Source organism: Opisthocomus hoazin, chromosome 9 (genome assembly GCF_030867145.1).
Source record: "Opisthocomus hoazin isolate bOpiHoa1 chromosome 9, bOpiHoa1.hap1, whole genome shotgun sequence".
NCBI classification, from domain to species: domain Eukaryota; kingdom Metazoa; phylum Chordata; class Aves; order Opisthocomiformes; family Opisthocomidae; genus Opisthocomus; species Opisthocomus hoazin.
In genome coordinates, this window is record NC_134422.1 from 27,053,690 (window position 1) to 27,072,409 (window position 18,720).

At 37.5% G+C, this 18,720-nt stretch overlaps 1 protein-coding gene across 32 annotated transcripts in view; it reads right to left on the bottom strand.

Annotated features, from left to right (window-relative positions):
- TTN (titin) overlaps positions 1 to 18,720 on the bottom strand; it is a 245,384-nt gene that overhangs the window by 206,678 nt on the left and 19,986 nt on the right. For all 32 annotated transcript variants that reach the window (XM_075430105.1, XM_075430099.1, XM_075430122.1 and 29 more), the window contains 25 exons: positions 18,481 to 18,693; positions 17,622 to 17,764; positions 16,762 to 16,967; positions 16,438 to 16,668; positions 15,547 to 15,791; positions 14,602 to 14,825; positions 14,322 to 14,486; positions 14,051 to 14,219; positions 11,839 to 13,529; positions 11,460 to 11,741; positions 10,921 to 11,187; positions 10,496 to 10,768; positions 10,126 to 10,389; positions 9,766 to 10,026; positions 8,965 to 9,225; positions 8,213 to 8,476; positions 7,860 to 8,120; positions 7,427 to 7,687; positions 6,730 to 6,990; positions 6,502 to 6,643; positions 6,247 to 6,412; positions 5,811 to 6,042; positions 5,028 to 5,312; positions 4,804 to 4,929; positions 2,485 to 2,673 (listed from right to left, as the gene is read on the bottom strand). In XM_075430105.1, the coding sequence (XP_075286220.1) occupies positions 2,485 to 2,673; positions 4,804 to 4,929; positions 5,028 to 5,312; positions 5,811 to 6,042; positions 6,247 to 6,412; positions 6,502 to 6,643; positions 6,730 to 6,990; positions 7,427 to 7,687; positions 7,860 to 8,120; positions 8,213 to 8,476; positions 8,965 to 9,225; positions 9,766 to 10,026; positions 10,126 to 10,389; positions 10,496 to 10,768; positions 10,921 to 11,187; positions 11,460 to 11,741; positions 11,839 to 13,529; positions 14,051 to 14,219; positions 14,322 to 14,486; positions 14,602 to 14,825; positions 15,547 to 15,791; positions 16,438 to 16,668; positions 16,762 to 16,967; positions 17,622 to 17,764; positions 18,481 to 18,693 (7,082 nt within the window). The remainder of the gene's footprint in view (positions 1 to 2,484; positions 2,674 to 4,803; positions 4,930 to 5,027; positions 5,313 to 5,810; positions 6,043 to 6,246; positions 6,413 to 6,501; positions 6,644 to 6,729; positions 6,991 to 7,426; positions 7,688 to 7,859; positions 8,121 to 8,212; positions 8,477 to 8,964; positions 9,226 to 9,765; positions 10,027 to 10,125; positions 10,390 to 10,495; positions 10,769 to 10,920; positions 11,188 to 11,459; positions 11,742 to 11,838; positions 13,530 to 14,050; positions 14,220 to 14,321; positions 14,487 to 14,601; positions 14,826 to 15,546; positions 15,792 to 16,437; positions 16,669 to 16,761; positions 16,968 to 17,621; positions 17,765 to 18,480; positions 18,694 to 18,720) is intronic.

An 18,720-nucleotide genomic window follows, 5' to 3' on the forward strand; every position in this document is an offset into this window, starting at 1 on the left:
ACTTCTGTGACTTCCTGGGAAGAGGCATGAAGTTACACTACCAGCTTCCCGGTACTGCACTTGCCACTTATGAATAGAGCTGTAAATGTGGAGGACAAACCCCAAAGCATTATTACTAGACCTTTCTCAATTAAATACTGATAATAAAGGAAATATGAGTGAGCTCTAGGCAGTATAACGAAGTTGCAAAAGTTAAGTCATAATGTTAAAAGTCAGATAACCACCTTTGACTGTTAGTATTGCAGCAGTTGTTGTCCCTCCATAATCATTATATACAGTACAACTGTACAGTCCTTGATCTCTCAGCTGGGCATTTAGGATTGTGAGCAGTAGGACACCTCCATTTTGCGATATCTTCAATTTTTCAGACAATTCTATCCTTTCACCTTCATGGGCCCAAAGAAACTCAGAGAAGAATTCATTTTCTAAGCCGCATATGAACTGAGCAGTGTCACCACATCTCACAGTTAGGTCTCTGAGCTGTAAGAGAATTTTTGGAGGGAGATCTTTCATTTCCTGAGCAGTGGCCATAGAGATCCTGGTGCTCTGAGATGTTTGGGAAAGGATTGTTGTGTGCATGTCTTCCATTTCTTCAACTGACGTAGCCTTCATGGTCAAACTTTCCGAGACGCTTTCAAAAACCTGTACACCTGATTCCCGTGATGGTTGTTGCAGTGATTTAAATTCTTTTTGATAAGTTTTAATGTTGTTCTTTGTGAGAGGAGAAACATGAACTTCTGATATAGCCTGAGACCGGATAGACTCTTTTACATCTTTCCCAGAACTTTGCCTATCTAGGGCTTGCACTGTATAATCAAGTAACAAAAATAACAATATTAGTATCTAAAGAACTTTACTGGGCCATGCTCTGACCAAAATCAAACAGCATGGAGTATGAAAATGAATGATCTTCATTTGAAAACTCAGCATGCCAGATGCACTATGCTCTTGACACAAAGATTATCCATTCACATATATGAATGACAAATGATACCTAAGCTAGTCATGCAGTTGATGCTTGTCTCTTCTTTCACCAAAGTTGCCCAATTTAGTATTGCAAACTTAATTTGGAACTTTTTAAGGAGGTATTTTCTTTTTTTTTTTTTTCCTACAGGATAGTGCAAAAATACCTCAGTCAATGTTCTAAACTTCACTTAATTGGTTATTTTGAAAATCTGAATGCCTTCAGTAAAATGATTCTATTCTTTGACATATATCAAGATACAAATTTGCAAATTTCTGAATGTTACAGCTTAAACAGAAGAAATGACAGCAGCTAGATTACAGAGGGTAGGTACTACTAATATTAGCTGGTAAAGAAAAGGTGCGAAACAAGGAAAGATGAACATTAGTAGCAGCATAAAAGTGTGGTATACAACAAACTAAATCCCTTTGAAGTAAAAATGGGGGTTTTACCTTCTGCAGTCACTGTAAGTGTAGCTGTACAAGTTGTTTCTCCAGCACTATTTCTTGCCTTGCAAGAGTATTGGCCAGCATGCTCTAAGAAAGCATCTACTATTATCAGCATAGCTGTGCCTGTAGACTCATCAAAGTGGAAAACTAAGTCTTTTGTTGGCAACATGAGCTGTTGATTATGAAACCACTGGATTTTTGGTTTGGGCATGCCAGAGACTCTAGCTTGAAATCTGACTGATTCCCCACTGCATACCCTGCAGCTTGAAATAGGCTGGATAAAGGTGGGCCTTTGGCCAACAGACTCCTCCTTAAGTGAAACAGATGAAGAAATATGCCAATGGGACTCTGATGTAACTTCTTCAACCTTTTTAAATCCTGAAAAGAAGCATGCCAACTTTTAATTTCTTACCCTACACTACAACAATTTTTTTCTCTCATTCAAGATTTTTTTTCCTAACTTGTAATTTAACAGCATGAGCTATTCTAATTCATCATTTATAAAATCTGTTACAAAAAGAAACAAAATATTTACGGTTAAATAATATCAAGGACAACATAGAACTTAAATAGCAAATTCTCCAGACAATATTTCTGCTCTGAAACTTTGGTCAACATTTCATCAATTCGTATGAGTCTAAACTATTTCTTTATAGCTGCTGAAGTACCTCGTACACACCACTACTTAACATGTTTTCCAACAATTTCAAAGTAATTTATTTTATACAAAACCTCTTACTAGATTCTCCTCACAGTCAAATCAAAGAATGTGTAAGCAAAGCACTTCCATTAGAAAGAAGGTTTCTACCATGTTTGGTGCACGACGGATTCTAATAGTGGAGAGAATGAAAAGGTGAGGTGCATGGAACACTGAAAACTTGTGAAGTAAGCCTTCCTGTGCATGATCTATATTTTGGAGACACAAATGTAGGCTGTGGACATTGTAAATGGTAGTAATTGAGTTAAACGACAACATGACAGACAACAACTCACATATAATCATCAGTGTATATTAAGGTTAGTATTGGAATGTGACCTAAACAAGACATCTCCTTTAATTGCACACTGTACCTTCTAACTTCAAGGTAGCAGTACTTGTCACTTGGCCTACAGAATTACTAGCCACAAAGGTATAGATTCCTTCATCCTCTGGATAAGCTTCAGCAATCTCCAGCTGGTAAGTATCTTCAAACTGAGTCATTCTAAAAAACCGTGATGGCTTGATCTCTCTCTCTTTGCTGTACCAAGAAACTTTCAGATCTGCTTAAGTAACAGAAATATGAAAAAAATGTGTAAGTTATGATATGAGGCTAGTAAGTAAACACTATTTTCATATTTAGATCAGTCAGAAATCTTAATCTCAAGTGTATTTTTAAGTTTAAATGTGCCTTGTATTACTTTGGTAATGTATGAACAGCGGAAAGCATCCTACTTGTTGGTTTAATTTCTGCATTGAAAATATTTGTATGGGAAAACTGATTCCACTGCTGCTACAATACTGAGTAAAAGTAATTTTTCCTTTCCCCACTTAATGTATATATTTAAAAATATTTTGCTACTACTAAAGTCAGTTAAAGTCTTACTTTGAAAAAGGGATAGTGCTACAGTTACCAGATTAAACAGGCTATAAAATCACTATGTTGAGTTGAACAGGTTAAAGAAATTAAAATGGAATATCCTTTTTTTGCCTCTTTTTATTGCAAATAAAAAGTTATTATAAGTTTTACACTTCGTATTTCTCAAGAAAGATCCTGTCTTTGTACCTTTGTAAAATTGCTGAATAAAATGTTGTGTTACTTGACTTGTATAGATTCTTGTAGACTTAGGAAAGAAGAGGACTGAAGCAGCCTTTAATCTTGCCTCTCCATCTGGCACTATATCACATCATGACTCAAAAATTTTCACACAAGTAGTGTGTTATTACTGTCATCAAAAGAAAGAGACAGTGTTTCAATAGCCAGCTGCATTGTGTGTACTGTTAAATGGCTCCACTTGCAATCATGTATTACCTAACCTAACATAAAAGGTTTCCACAACACAAGTGAGAGGTATGCAAATCCATTTGGGCATGTTATTCAATAAAGGAAATTTTCAATAAGAAAAATTTCTTCACCATAAGTATTACAAAGCATTGGAACAGGCTGCCCAGGGAAGTGGTTGAGTCACCATTCCTGGAGGTATTTAGAAGATGTGTAGATGTGGCACTTTGGATGTGGTGTAGTGGTGGACTTGGCACTGTTAGGTTTACAGTTGGACTCAGTGATCTTAAAGGTCTTTTCCAGCCTAAACTATTCTATGATTCTGCGATTCAATGAAAGAGGACCTAAATGAAAGGATCTTTGTGCTCTGTGCTGTGAATGCAGCTTCTGCATTCACATCAATACAGTTCCTGTAAAAAAGTTACACTAGCATGCTCTGCACAGAGTTTTAGCACCACTTCCAAAAGCAGAATCAGATTTGTTGTAAAACATTTTTAAAAAAAAATTGGAGTTTGATTTCAAGTGATGGAAATGCAAATTATATATATTTTGCATATATATGTATACTACCAATTTTATGTGAATTTTTACACAACTGTCACTCAGGATCATTTTTAAATTTGGAGTTTTATTTATTTAAAAATAATTGTAAATTTTTGGGGATTGGAACAGGATCTTATTCCGCAGTTTACCATGTGAATATTTCATCACTAGTCATACTCTAGGCCACTTATTGAAGTGAAGAAAGGTAGATATATTCAGTTTTGTGTTTACTTGGAAAGAATTATTTTAACTGTAGAATGATATTCTATGTAACTACAACTGGCAAACTTATTTAAGGAAAATCTACACTTAAAAAGACAATGAGCAAACACTTTTTTATGCTAGGAAGAAGAATGCAATTGCAATTTACTGTGTGCAGAGTGATACGAGATACCTAGGAACATCAAGACAAAGACTGAGGCACAGTTTCAATCTGTTTGTTTAGTTAATTGATATGACACTGTGTGTCATCAGCAACTTCGTCATGTTCATTTAATGTGATAATGCTCTTCCACCATGATACTGCGTGTTTTGAAACTGCATTTTACTCACTGACACAGTTTTCCAACATCAGTTAGTGTTTGATACACTGAGAAGTTTCTAAAGCCAAATATTTTGAAACAGACCATCTTTTTAGAAATGCTTAATGTTTATGACAGTTTATAACTTCCGTGCTTGATGCCATCTTTAAGATATGACTTGCTTAACTGATAGTTGTCAGTGAGTAACACTTTGCTGCGTGCGTGTATCAAATAACTGTACTTCTAGGGAAAGACTCATCACAGCACATATGCTGTTGCATTTCTTCTGAGTTCAAGATGAAAAATTCTGAGAGATGAAAAGATGTACAGGATTTCATTAAACCCACCTGTCCCTGTAACTCTGCACTGAAAACGAGCAGATTGTCCCTCGGATGTAACAGCATCACGTAGTGGTATTATGATGGCAGGTGGATACACTGGCACTTCTAGCTCAGGAGAGACAACTTCTGGAACTAAAGATTAAGAAGAAGAAGTCATTTTTAATGACAAAGATCACACAAATGTTGACAATCTCATTTCACAGACATAGTTATGAGCACGGGAAACTCACTTTCCACTGAAAGTGAAGCTGAAGTTGTAGCAACTCCATAGTCATTTTTTGCTTCACAGGTGTACACTGCTGCATCTTCAGGGAAAGTCTCAATCAGCAATAGAGTATATTCTTGTGCATCATGAAGAAATTTGCACTTGAAACCTGGAGAAAGCTGTTGATCATCTTTGTACCAGGAAATTTTGGGCTGGGGTTTGCCTGATATCATAGCACAGAAGCGGGCAGGTTTTCCAGACTCCACAGTGGTCGGCTCTAGCTCCTGAATAATCTGAGGTGGCTCCGGAGCTGCAAATGAGGGGGGGGGGGGGAGAAAGAAGGAGAGAGAGAGGAATCTCATTATTTATATTTATCAAAGCTCCAAAAATAATAGCAAGGATTTTTTTTTTTTAAATCTTATTATTCGCAACCTTGCGTGCCCATGAAAATCTGCCCTTTTCCCTGATATGGGGGAATGATCTAGCAGCAAGTGCCTTAACATAATTAGCTGTACTGGCATGTTTTCTGGCAAAATGTGTCCAAGAGTTGTTAGGTTGACCCCTCTGGCAAGGCATATTTGTCCATATGAACAAATAGGTTTTATTTATTATCCAAATAAATACAGTGGGGAAAAGAACAGCTGTAGCATTCTCCACAGCTAGCCAGCTATCTCAGCAGAGCAAGAAACATCCATGTGCATGAGGATTTTGGTAGTGTTCCAGACATAAGATTCTTTTTGGATTTTTCTTTTTTTTTTTTTTTTTTACTTTGAAATACAGTCAAAGCATTGTTCGCGGGGTCACATACCGTTCACGTAGAGAACAACAGAACTCCTATTCCGTCCTGCAACAAATGTATATTCTCCAGCATCAGAGTAAGTTGTTTCAAAGATGGTCATTCGATGAACTCTCCTTTCCACCACATAACTGTATCTTTCCTCATATTGGAAGTTGATCTCAATACCATCCTTGTACCACTGTGGTTCAATGTCATCTTCGTTGACTTCAAATTCAATTTCAGCTCTTTGTCTCTGAATGACCTTTGAACAGGTAGAATAAACATTAGAAATAGAATTTATTTTTACAGATAGTCCCTCACTCCAGCTTCCTAAAAGAAAGCCCTGACCTTATGATTACAGATTTTTGTGGTAGGACTCTTGTAGATCAGATATTGCTGCTCTTCATTTGCATTATTCTTCGAGTGACAAAGTTATGAAATATTTATTCTTCCATATATGCCATACCTGAATATCTTTACGGATGCTTCTGATACGAATGTCACGACCTTCTACTATCAAATTCGCACTGGATGTGTTTCCACCTGCTACTACAGTGTACTGACCAGCATCAGACATTTTTGTGGAAGGAATGATGAGACGATGGACATATTTCTCTCTCTGAATTTTCATCCTAAGGAAGTCAGAAAAGAAAACGAGCAAGTTATTTCCTGGGAGAAAATACGTAACAAAAGTCAATATGATGTAGAAGCAATCATTTACCTGTCACCAATCTGGAGTTCTTGTCCATCCTTCATCCACTGGACCTGAATATCAGGTTCTGAAATTTCACATTCAAAAATAGCCCTCTTCTTCTCCACAACCTTGATGTCTTTAATATGCTTCCTAAATTCAATGTGACGGGCTATGGCAGGAAAAAAGTAGAATGAGTGCCATCATGCATTTAAGCCACTGGAAGTCATTAAATATACAAATCAAGAGAGCAAATACCTTCCACATATAAAGTGGCTGATGAAGCTGCTTTTCCAGCAACAAAAGTGTATTCTGCTGCATCACCAAAATGCACATTCCTTATGGAGAGGGAGTGTGTGAGCTTCTTTGTTCGTATCTGGCATTTATCAGTCGATTTTATTTCTACCCCATTCTTTAGCCATTTGTATGAGATACCTTCATAGTTAACAGTAACTTCAAATGTTATCGTATCTTTCTCTTCAGCATTGATGTCTTTCAGCATGGAGGTAATCAGGATGGCTAAAAGAAAAGAAATGGACATGGTTTGGGGTTTTTTCTTCTGTTTTGCTTTATTTTAAACACATGTTAACTGGATCAGAGATGTTTAAAATTCCTGAAGACAGATTCCGATTGTTGGTAATATTAAAAAAAAGTCTTTGTGTCCAGAATCAATACTACATTTAAATTTCCCAAAACTTCTGAATGACATAGGAATCCATATTATGTCTCCTATGGTGACTTGGCATTTAGGCATGTTGGTCTAAACAGAAGAATCCAGGATCTGACTTGCAGCTTCTAGATCTCTTTTAATAATGTAACTGAGGCTGTTTAGGATTATTTGAAAATACCTCTACAACAGTGCTGGGTTTGTCTCAATTGCACCAAGTTCATGTATTAACACAAACTCTGTTATTGGTAACTGTAAAATATTCTGGTCAATTTCATTTTTACGTACGTTTTACGGTCAGAGTTGCACTGACTCGGTCATTTCCACAGACAAATGTGTATTCTGCAGAATCTTCACTGCTTGTGTTCATGATATTGAGCTGATGGAGTTTCCCCTGGACCACTATTTTGAACTTTTCACTCATTTCAATCTCCACACCATTTTTTAACCAGACAGCAGGCACATTGAAATGAGAAACTTCACACTGAAAAGAGGCAGTTTTGGTCTCAGGGATCTCAATATTTTTCATGGTCTTTGTGATGTGTATGGCTAAGAGGGGGAAAAAAAAGACAAAAGAGAATAAACAATTTTTTAAAAGTCACTATATGTGGAAGACTGAAAAAAAACAAAGGTAACAGGCTATGAAGTGTCAGGTCAAGTTGTTCAATACGAGTTGGTGTAGCAATTCATATAATTACTTTCTTAAACTCATAATACTTACTTTCCACAAACAGTTTTGCTTTACACTCAATTTGCCCAACAAGAGCTGTGTATTCCCCAGCATCAGCAGGAGTTATATTATGCAGCATAAGCTTGTGAACTTTCCTCTGAGAGATCATCTTGTATTTATCACTTTGTTTAAGCTCAACATTTTTGTGGAACCACCGGACTGGTACAGTATCATGGGATACACTCAGTTCAAAGGAGACAACAGCATTTTCCAAAGCAGTCACATCCTTTGGCTTTTTGATGATCTTGACAGCTTGAAGTAAAAAGTTAGGAAGATTCAGCAGTGTGTTTGATTTGAATTTCAAACCACACATTAAAGCAAACATTCTAACCAGACTGACTTACTTTCCACATGAAGTCTGGCATTTGCTCCTATCTTTCCAAGCTTAAAGCTATAAACAGATTCATCAGTGACAACACAGTGTTTGATTTTCAGTGTGTGAACAGTTCCTTTCACTGAAATTTCATATTTGTCATTTGATTCAAGCTCAACACCGTTTTTAATCCACAGAGCTCCTTTCACATCAGGGTGGGTTAGTTCTACACTGAAAACTGCCTCCTGTGTTTCTGTCACAGTCAAGTTCTTTAGTGTCTTCTTTATCTTAACAGCTACAGAAAAAAAAGAAAAAAAATACCTTGACAAAACAGACCAAAATTGAAAATTATAGTAAATTTAATAATCTTAATAAAACTGATTCATGGTGCTTCATTTTAAAATCTAGTATGTATATATTGATTTATACAGTTTCCACTGAAGTAGTGTGCTTGGAACATAAAAAGGAACATTTACTTGTAGCATCCATGAGAAACCAGGTTTTTTGTTTGGTATGTTTACTACACCACTAGCAAAGAGTGAATTTCTACCTGCTAGCCAGTATATTGAATAAAACTTATTTTAAAAAAAATATCATGTTACTTTCCAAATACGGAGACTCCAAATTACAATAATTTTGTTATCACAGAGAGCACTTCATAATATAAAAATATATTTTCAAAATGACGAAAAATAAGCTTCTATCTTAGGGCCTGATACAAGACACAGTGAGTGATGCTGGAATGAGTCTTGAGGACACCAGCTAGTTATAAAAAATACTGACCTTCAACCTTTAGTTTGGCAGATGTCTTTGAGCTTGCTATTTCATAGCTATATTCACCCATATCCTCCAGTTTTGTGACAGGGATATTGAGCCTTCTCTTTACACCATCAGATTCAGCACGGTACTGATCTGTCATAGGTAATGGTCTACCATTTTTTAGCCACTGGCCATCTGATTCAGGATTTGCCACCTCACATTCAAAAACAGCTGTCTGGGACTCAGCCACAGTTAGGTCAGTGAGAGGCTTTGAAATGGCACCACCTGTTGGGAAGCAAAAGCACGTGGTTTTGTTGCACTGCTGTTCAACTTCTCCCCATACAGAAGTGCAACTACATGAAAAGGTAATGCTGGAATTCTTTGCTCTAATTTGCAGCATGCCCATAGACATTCTGAGTTATGTGAATAGTCAACAGAATGTGACCTGAACATCACAAAAACTTATTTCTTACTTCTATCCCAGTTATTCTCTTTTATCATTTTTATCATCAGCACAGGTATGATGAACATTCAAGACAAAAAACTTCTGTTTTACATTAATTACATCAAAAGCATACCACAGCATTCCATACCATGGCTCTGATTTAGCAAAACATATAAGCACTTACTTAAAAGCTTTGTTGAATTCAAATTATACCAATCACAAAAGATACAGGGAAGAACAAGGAGAACATAGAACAAAAGATAAATTTAAGACAAAAAAGCAGAGAAACAGCACAATTGCTACAATTACTTAATACAGTACATTAAGCACAGATTTTAAATCATCCTGAAATAAAAATCTTTGACTTCACCTCTACTAACCTGCTACTATAAGCTTTCCAGATGTTTTCTTCTCTCCAGCATAAAATACATATTTTCCCTCATCATCTTTCATCATCTTCACCACTGTCAATTTATATATTTTGCCATGTGCTTCAATTTTATATTTGGGAGCAGCCTTGATCTCCTGGCCTTTGAAATGCCAAATTACATCAATCCCTGAATGGGAGAGCTCGACCTCAAATGATACATTCTGTGTTTCAGTGCAGGTGATGTCATGAAGACCTCTAATAATCTGAATTTCTATAAAAAGAATACATTACAAATACATTAGTTCTTTTAACAGTTCTGCATTTAAAGAAATAATTTCACAAAGAATTGTGCATCTTAAAGGAAACCTACTTTCAACTGTGACATTGCAACTTGTTTCAACTTTGCCAACCATCAGTTTATAATGTCCTTCATCTGATGCATAGGTTCTGGTAAGCACTAGCCTCTGTTTAGTGCCTTTACATACAGCTTGTACACGTTCATCAGGCTTTATCTGATGATCATTTAGGTACCATTTGGAGGAAGACACGTCAGGTGCTGAAACTTTGCATTCGAGGATAGCTTTTGTTCCTTCAACTACATGAACATCTTCTAAAGGCACCACTATTTCCACACCTGAAAGTTACAAAAATATTAATCATGAGAAAAACTATGCCTTTACGAAGTAATCCTAAAGTACTCAAAAAGAAAACACACCTTCAACATCATGATAATGACTTACTGTACACTGTGATTTGTCCGGTGGTTGACAGTCCAAGACTAGGAACACTAAAAGAGTAAGTTCCACTGTCCTCCCTTGTTGCATCTTCTATCAGCAACATGTGTGACTGTTTATCCAGCACAATATGAATACGATCACTTGATTGAATCTCATGACCATCTTTCATCCAGACACCTTCCACATTTTCTAGGGAGACTTTAACTTCAAGTTGTACAATATCTCCCTCACAGACTTTTTGATCAGTAAGTCCTTGAAGAATAGCCATGGGACGAGCTGTGGAACCAAATGAAGTTAATTAATCCTTATAGCAGATAAGAAGAATATTGAATATTAAGGCAGTATGGGACATAATGATATAGCTATAATATATGCTATAACACAGAAAATCTATAACTATATACAATGTAAGTATTAGAAATGCTTACGCTTCATCTTCAGTTTGCAGTGAGTCCTTTTTCCATCAACAACAAAGCTATACTCTCCTTGATCATCTTTATTAACATCTTTAATAGTGAGGATTTGGCGACCACGGCGGGATGCAATCGCATATTTATGATTAGAAGTGAGTTCAACATCGCCGTGATACCATTTCCCCTCCACGTCTTCTGGGGAAACCTCGCATTCAAGTTCACCGGAGAAGGATTCCGGTACTTCAACATCCTCAAGTTCTTTAATAAACTCAACCACAGCACCTGCAGGCAAAAATAATTACATTCATGAATAAGCTTGTTTAGATATCCCGATGAAAACATTTCTTATTAAATGAGCCTAAGGAAATTAATATATATACGGTGTAACCATTTTACACAAACATTTCTCTAAACTTTCATACTGGATTCCAAGAATACGGAAGCAGCTTGAACATTTCTTAGTGCATTAGACATCGGTTTAAATTGCTTTATTTCTTCCTGAAGCTAATTTCATTTTAACAGTACTGCATGGTACTGAGCTGTGTGCTTCTTACCTTCAACAGTAAGCTTTGCAGTAGTTTTTATGGATTCATCTTCTACTAGTGCACAGCTGTAGTCATCAGCATCAGACATTTCAATTGCTAGTACAGAAAGAAAATGAGCCTTTCTGTCTGAGTGCATCCTATATTTGTCTCCAGAATGAATCTCTATTCCATCCTTAAACCATTTCACTTTGACAAAGGGTTCTGATGTCTCACATTCAAATGTTGCCATGGAGTCTCTCTCTTTAGCAACAGTATCTTGTAACTTCTGGGTGAAGCTGATTAACTGCTTGGCTGCAAAACAATATGCAATCAATCAAAAGTGCACTGGCCATATAGACTCAACACACTGTAATAAGCAGTAGGATGAAAGTAAGAGAATTTAAATTACCTTGTACTAACAGGAAAGCATGGCTAGAAGTTTCACCAGCTATATTGACTGCTTTCACCATGATGCTGGCAGAATCATCAGAAGTCACATCTCTGATGACTAATTCGCAAACATTATCTTCAGGCCAGTACCAATACACACGATCAGTCCTTTCAATCTGCACACCATTTTTGAACCACTGACACTCAGGGTCTGGTTTTCCCACCACTCTCACACGGAAATGTGCATCTGTCCCCTGGGCTACAGTCTGGCTTTGAATTCGTTCAAATATCTTGGGAGCCTCCATGCTTGGACTAAGTTCTACCTTCTCTGGTTTGAATGTAGGAATGGTGATTTTGCCTTCAGGAGGAAGTGCTTTCTTCTCTTCCTCTGGGATCTCTTTGGTCCAGTGAAGTAGTTCCTCTTTTGTCTTTTTTAACATTTCTTCATATGATTCATCTTTTTTGCGAGACTTCAGTTCCACAGCAGTGATAGCTTCATAATAGCCCTCTTCTGTCCTACGCTTGAATTTACTACGCAGCTCTTCAGATTCCTCTGAAAGCTTCTCATGAGTGATTCTTTCAGCCCTTTTCAGTTTCACCACTTCTTTCGTTGTTGCCTCTGAAGGTTTGTCTACCTTCTGTACCTCAAAGAGAAGTTTTCCAGGCTCTGTCAGTACAGGCTCATGTTTGGGTTCAGGAGCACGACGAAGAACAGATCTGAAGTCTTCTCTCTGCTGGATCTCAAGTCTCACCTTATGTTCAATAAAGCCTTCTGGATTCTCTGCAGTGACTTTCACCTCTCCTGTGTCATATGATTTGCAGTCCACAATATCCAGGTAGTGGATTCCATCGTAACGGAGTCTAAACCTTTTGCTTTTACGGATGAGCTGTCCATTGAGGTACCAGTTGACCTTGGGCAAAGGATAGCCTGTCACACGGCAGCGGAATCGCGCCGTTTCACCTTCCAGGACTCTTGCAGGTTCAGGAACCAAAACAATTTCTGGTTTTTGTTTTTCCTTTTGGTCCACTGCAACTGCAGGAAGAGCACCTTCATGGGCCATTCTTTCTAACTCTTCAATTCGCTGCAGTCCCCTTCTGCCTTCTGGCAACTGGGATTCTTCCACAAGGCTTTTCTCATCCTTCACAATCAAAGTAGCAGATGTATGGTCTGTTCCATATTTGTTAGTTGCCCTGCAAGTGATCACTCCACTATCTCTGGAATAAGCTACTCCATAGTCCAGGCTACAGTACCCAAACTCATTGATCATGCGGAGTCTGTTAGCTGCTTCCAAGGGTTTGCCATCATGCAACCACTCTACCACCATGGTTGGGTCGCCAATTGGTGTAAGCCTGCACTCAAAGTGTGCTGGTCCAAACTGCTTGAGCCTTAAAGATGTGAGCTTCTTCTTAAAAAATGGTTTCTGTTGCTTTTCTTTATCATAGAGATCTCCTTCCTCCCACTGCTCTTGACCATAACGCAAATGGAGAGGCTCTAACTCTGGTGCTGCAATCTCCTTGGCTTTGTAAGTTCCTTTTGGAATGATTAATCTTCTTTCTGGTTCAGGTTCTGCATGTTCAACCTCAACATTTACTTTACACCGAGTAGTGTCCCGCCCAGCTTTATTGATAGCAGTAGCAGTATACCATGCAGCATCTTGCCTGGCAGTAGATTCAATTTTAAGGGCAGCTGCCCCTTTGCTTCCCTCAATCCTGAAATAGTAAAACAAATTTTTTTTAACTTTTTTTGCACTTCTTTTTTATTCCTTTTTGACCTTCTCCAAAATTACATCAAAGCCTCCAAATGCAAATATCTGGAGGAATTAGAGGTGATGTTTATGTTTATTCATGTTTATAAGTGCAGTGCCTAAGAACCAAACAGATGAGGTTAATAAAAATTAGTCTTAAATTCAATAGCAGTTTTGCTTGTGGAGGACTTCAAAATCCAAGACAGATAAAGGTTCCCTAAATCTATGTTGTAAAAGCATTTGCTTGACAGAATACAAAATACACAAATATACAGGCGGGAAAAAATTGAGTGAATCCTACAAGATATTTTATATCTCTTAACCTTGCTGCAATGCAGAAGCTGTTATTAGCTTCAGTAGCCATTGGACTAAGCCCTTAGTGAACCCCTTCTATGGAAGCAACGGTATTCCGCACACTGTAGGAGGTTCTTTGCACAATGGTGACTATTAACTCCTTTATTATTTAAACAAAATAAAAATGCTTACTTTATTTTGGGGTATTTATGAGGTACAATGATGTCACTGTTCTTCAGCCACACAATGTCAGGATTAGGGTTACCAGTAGCTTTCACTGCCATCTCCAGTCTAGAGCCCTCCTTTACACTAACATTCTTCAGCCTTTCCACAAAGTGTGGTCTGACTAGGTCTTCCTTAGCTGAAAGAGACAGGGTGGTTATCACAAGAGGAAATGACATAACCATGGTTTTTAATAAGAACACTCCTCAGCCTCCTAAAAAATAGCATGCACAGTAGATACCTTCCACAGTCAGTGTCACTGAGACTGAAGCTTTGCCAGCCCTATTCTGAGCAACTACAGCCCATTCTCCAGAGTCGTCAGGCATAGCAGGAACGATGATCAACGACTGGGTGCCATCTTCTTTAATCACTATTTTATGGGTGTAGTCATTAACTACTTGTTGACCTGCAGATACATATGAAAAAAAAAGTTGCACTCCAAATAGTGTCTCAACAAGATGTAAAATGCACATAAAATTGTTTTTTAAGATGATCTGTTGATTAAAATGAGGCTGATATACCATTATGGAACCAGTATGTCTCTGGCATAGGTCTGCCAACAACTTTTAAGTCAAATCTTGCTGTCTGCCCCTGTGAACATTTAAATGACGTAGGTTTCAGCACAAAAACTGGCTTATATAATCTCTCTAGTTGTCCTTCATCAGTTTCTTCTAATCTGCGGGCAGGAGACCAAGAAGGAGAACTGCGGGCAGGAGACCGGCTTGGAGAACGTGGAGAAATAGACCTCGAAGGAAAAGATAAGACAGATGTATATGATAATGTCATACAGCAGCTGGACGACATGACAAACAGGGTTCAACTATTGCCTTTAGAATAATTGATTTTAAAGAAGTTAACCAATTTATTTATGTGAGAAATTGTGACCAAACTAGTTTTTATTTGCAGTCAATTTTCTTTAGGTTTTTGACAGTGATTTATACAGCTAGATAATATTAGGATACACCATAGCCAGGGAAATTTTTGGATTTTGGATACTACGCAGATATGGACGCAATCCTGTGTACATTTGTGTATGTGTGCATGTGTACATGGAGATAGAACACAGTACATGACAACACTGGATTTTTTCTGTCATAGAAATACAGCTGTTTCAAGGGTGGGAAGCAAGAGTTGCACACAGTACTAAAACTCCAAGTGCAGAAGATTCTTTTCCAAAACAGGAGTACTTTAAGAAATACATATGGTTGCTGAGGCTGTAAATCTGATACTGTGGCTGGATGTGCGTGTGAATAATGCTGCTCTGGGAACTGTGTTGCTCATTAAGAAGGCAACTCAGACAAAGAGTTGGCACATAAATCTGTATAAAGCATGAAAACAGCATTTAGCACTTCTCTAGAGGTATGTAGACTCCAATAACTTAAGCTGTTTAGCTGCTGTGTAATGAGTTTTTGGACTATCACAGCAGACTGATGTCTCATGAACTTTATTTACTACTGTGTACCTACCTGTACCTTCTCATAACTTCTGGTCCTGGCATATAACCTGGAGTTGCTGTAGGTGCAACTGGCTCAACGTAGAGTTTTGCTGAGCAAATGGCGTTTCCTTTCATATTACTGGCAAAGACAGTATAAATTCCTTCATCTTCAGGTAAAACAATAGGCAAACGCAGACTGGCACTGCCATCTTGCAGAACTTCCATGAGGTAGCGCTCTCCATGCCTTATGCGCTTACCATCTTTGTACCATGCAATCTACATGGAAAGAAACAGTAGAATCTATGTGAGCTCTCCCAAAGACAAAGATCCAGTAATGACCCATGCGTACAACATATTACAACTTCCTGTTTTTCAGCTGCTGCATCATCACAGCCCATGTATATGTGTTAACATTAACATTTTTACTTGAAATAAGTAAGACTAATGACCCTGCTTCGGCAGGGGGGTTGGACTAGATGACCCACAGAGGTCCCTTCCAACCCCTACTATTCTGTGATTCTGTGATTCTGTAATGTAATGTGATTTCACAGTAGCCTGAAACACAAGCTTCAGAGCTTGAAACAGATACTAAGCCCATTTTGATGAAGAGGGAAGTGACTTAGACTGGACTTGCTACCGTGTTCCCCACTTGTGTGGGCTAACTCAGAGATACTCAGAAGTGAGACCAACTTAACTGGTAAATCTAACCTAACTCTGAACTAGCTCACCAACCTAACACTATTCTATTAAGGGACGAAAGGAAAATTCAGCTTGATATCAAAACAAAAGACTGGATTTTCTTTGAGATTTGCTAGGTTTTGTGCAGAATGTAGAATGTCTGGCTATGAGATGTTAAGGGACTTTTCAAGTAGAGCACCAGATGGTTTTTTAAAGAAATTAATTTCATACAGATTTTGGGTACCTTTGGCAATGGATATCCAGTCGTCTTGCAATGGAAAGTAACTCCTGTCCCTTCAAAGGTTCTGTAATTCTTCAGTCTTAAATCAAATCCTGCTTCTATAGCCTCAGATTCAGAAATATCAACCATCATCTCCTCTTTGTCTTCTTCGAGAAGTTCATCTAAGGTGGTCTTAATAATTCTGAGTTCAATTTCCTTGATAAGTCTTTCTTCAAAAGAAGAAATATGGAATTCCTATACAGAAAAGCAAGATCATTAGTTCTGTCTGTCAGATAATGACCTTGTGATTTGTACTGGTAAAAAGTCAGTACGGAGTCTTAGACATACCTCATCTTCTACAAAAGTTCTGACCATCACTGTATCTTTAGCCATTTTCTTCCTAATTAGGGCTTGTTCTTTTTCATATTCTTTTTCAAAGTCACCATATGAAAGAGCTGGGGCTACCTCAGCCACTTTAGGTTCCTGTACATATGCAGTGACCTGAGTTTGGTACATCATTTCTTGTTGCAATTTTATGTAGGCTTCATAATCAGCTATGAATTCAGAACACATTGATTATGGTAAGTTTTTGTGATTTTCATTGGATTGAATAGAGAAAACAAGTGCAAATGTATTTTACTGGTTTTGGTGATTCAAGCACAGTTTCTGTCTGTGTAGCCAGTAAAATACAAACAGCAATAAAATCCAAAGACTGATGGCCTCAGATGAGCTTTGTAAACAGGTAAAAGTTTTACTGTGCTATTCAGGTGTTCTAGTTCTCAAAATGGAAGCACCTGTATAGACTATTCTGCAGTTTCTTCACTGTGGCTCTGTCTCCTGCAAACTTTCATGCATTCTTACATGGACAATTTAAAAAAAAAAAAAAGTTAGCTTCTTTCCCTATAATAGAACAACCTATTACTTGATTAACCTCCTTTCCCTCCATCACTCTCTGCACGTCTTACGTTATGTAGATTGTTACGGATGTCAACAGAAGAAGGTTCCTATAGCTACACATTCTAGCAAAGAATATAAGTCCTTCAGGAATCTGATGTCAAATACTCTGTCTTGCAGAAACAGAGTCACCAGCTCTCCCTTCACGTTTCTTGAACTGACCAAACTAAGCTGCAGCACAATTTAAAACAATTTTCCCATTTTAAAGTTAATTTTAAGAAATATTTTTCCCATTGCTTTAATCTACAATGTACCTTCTTCTAGTAAGGAGACCGTTGCAGAAGCTTCTCCATGTTTATTACGAACAACAATAGTGTATTCTCCGGCATCGTCGGCAAAAGTCATGGAAATTTCTAGTTTGCATTCCCCGGTTTCTCTTTTGTAACTCACTTTGTATCTATAGAAAAAATAAAAGTAAAAACTCTCTATAATTCTGATGAACAGACTTTTTAGTGAATTTACTTCTAGTTATACAATTAATCAGAATCACAACTAACTTGTACAAGATAAAAAAAGATAAAATTTTGCAGGCAATTCTCATTCAATGAATCTGCAGGACAGCGCAGGAAAAGTAACCAGGCTGAAACTAGAGTACAGGTCTACTTTCTGTTGTCACTGAAATAAATAGGATGTAAACAGCAGTACTGTAATATCGGAGATCTAGTTCTCAGACACAGTAAAATGATCTGTGCTGCACATAGTTTGTCCTAATACGGGTCATCATAGTATGATACTTTTCAAGAATGCTACAACTGTGTTTTTTCTCTCCTTGAAAATGTGTTGCTTTCTATAGAGAAGATTTGCACAAACTGAATGCAAACATTGCATAGATAGAATAAAAAAATGCAAAGCTTCTTCCTGATTTGTTTTTAAGGATATGTACCATTTCTCACTTTATGGTCTTTTGAATATTTATATTTTAAATCTTAGCAGCCTTCTAACGTCTCACATTAAGACTTGAACCTATGATTTTTCCATTTCAAAAATAAAATTTCCAAGAAATCAGTAATGTTATTTGGCTCAGCATCAGTAAGGGAATCAAAATTTATCACTGTCAATTAAATATTTGTAAAATTCTGTTTAAATAGATTTTGTGCATTGTATTCGAAATACCTGTAGCCAGTCGTTAGAGGAACTCCACCTTTTTTCCAGTAGACATGTGGCTTTGGGTTGCCCCCTACTTGGCATTCAAAAATAATGCTCCCACCTTCAATTAATTTATGTACCATGGGTTTTCTCATGAAGAAAGGAGGTATGGGTTCTCCTGATACTTCCTCTGCTGCAGCAGAGACATCTTCCATTACAACGTCCTTTGTCTCCACATAGCTGAAATCAGATTCCAGTGCAGGTAAG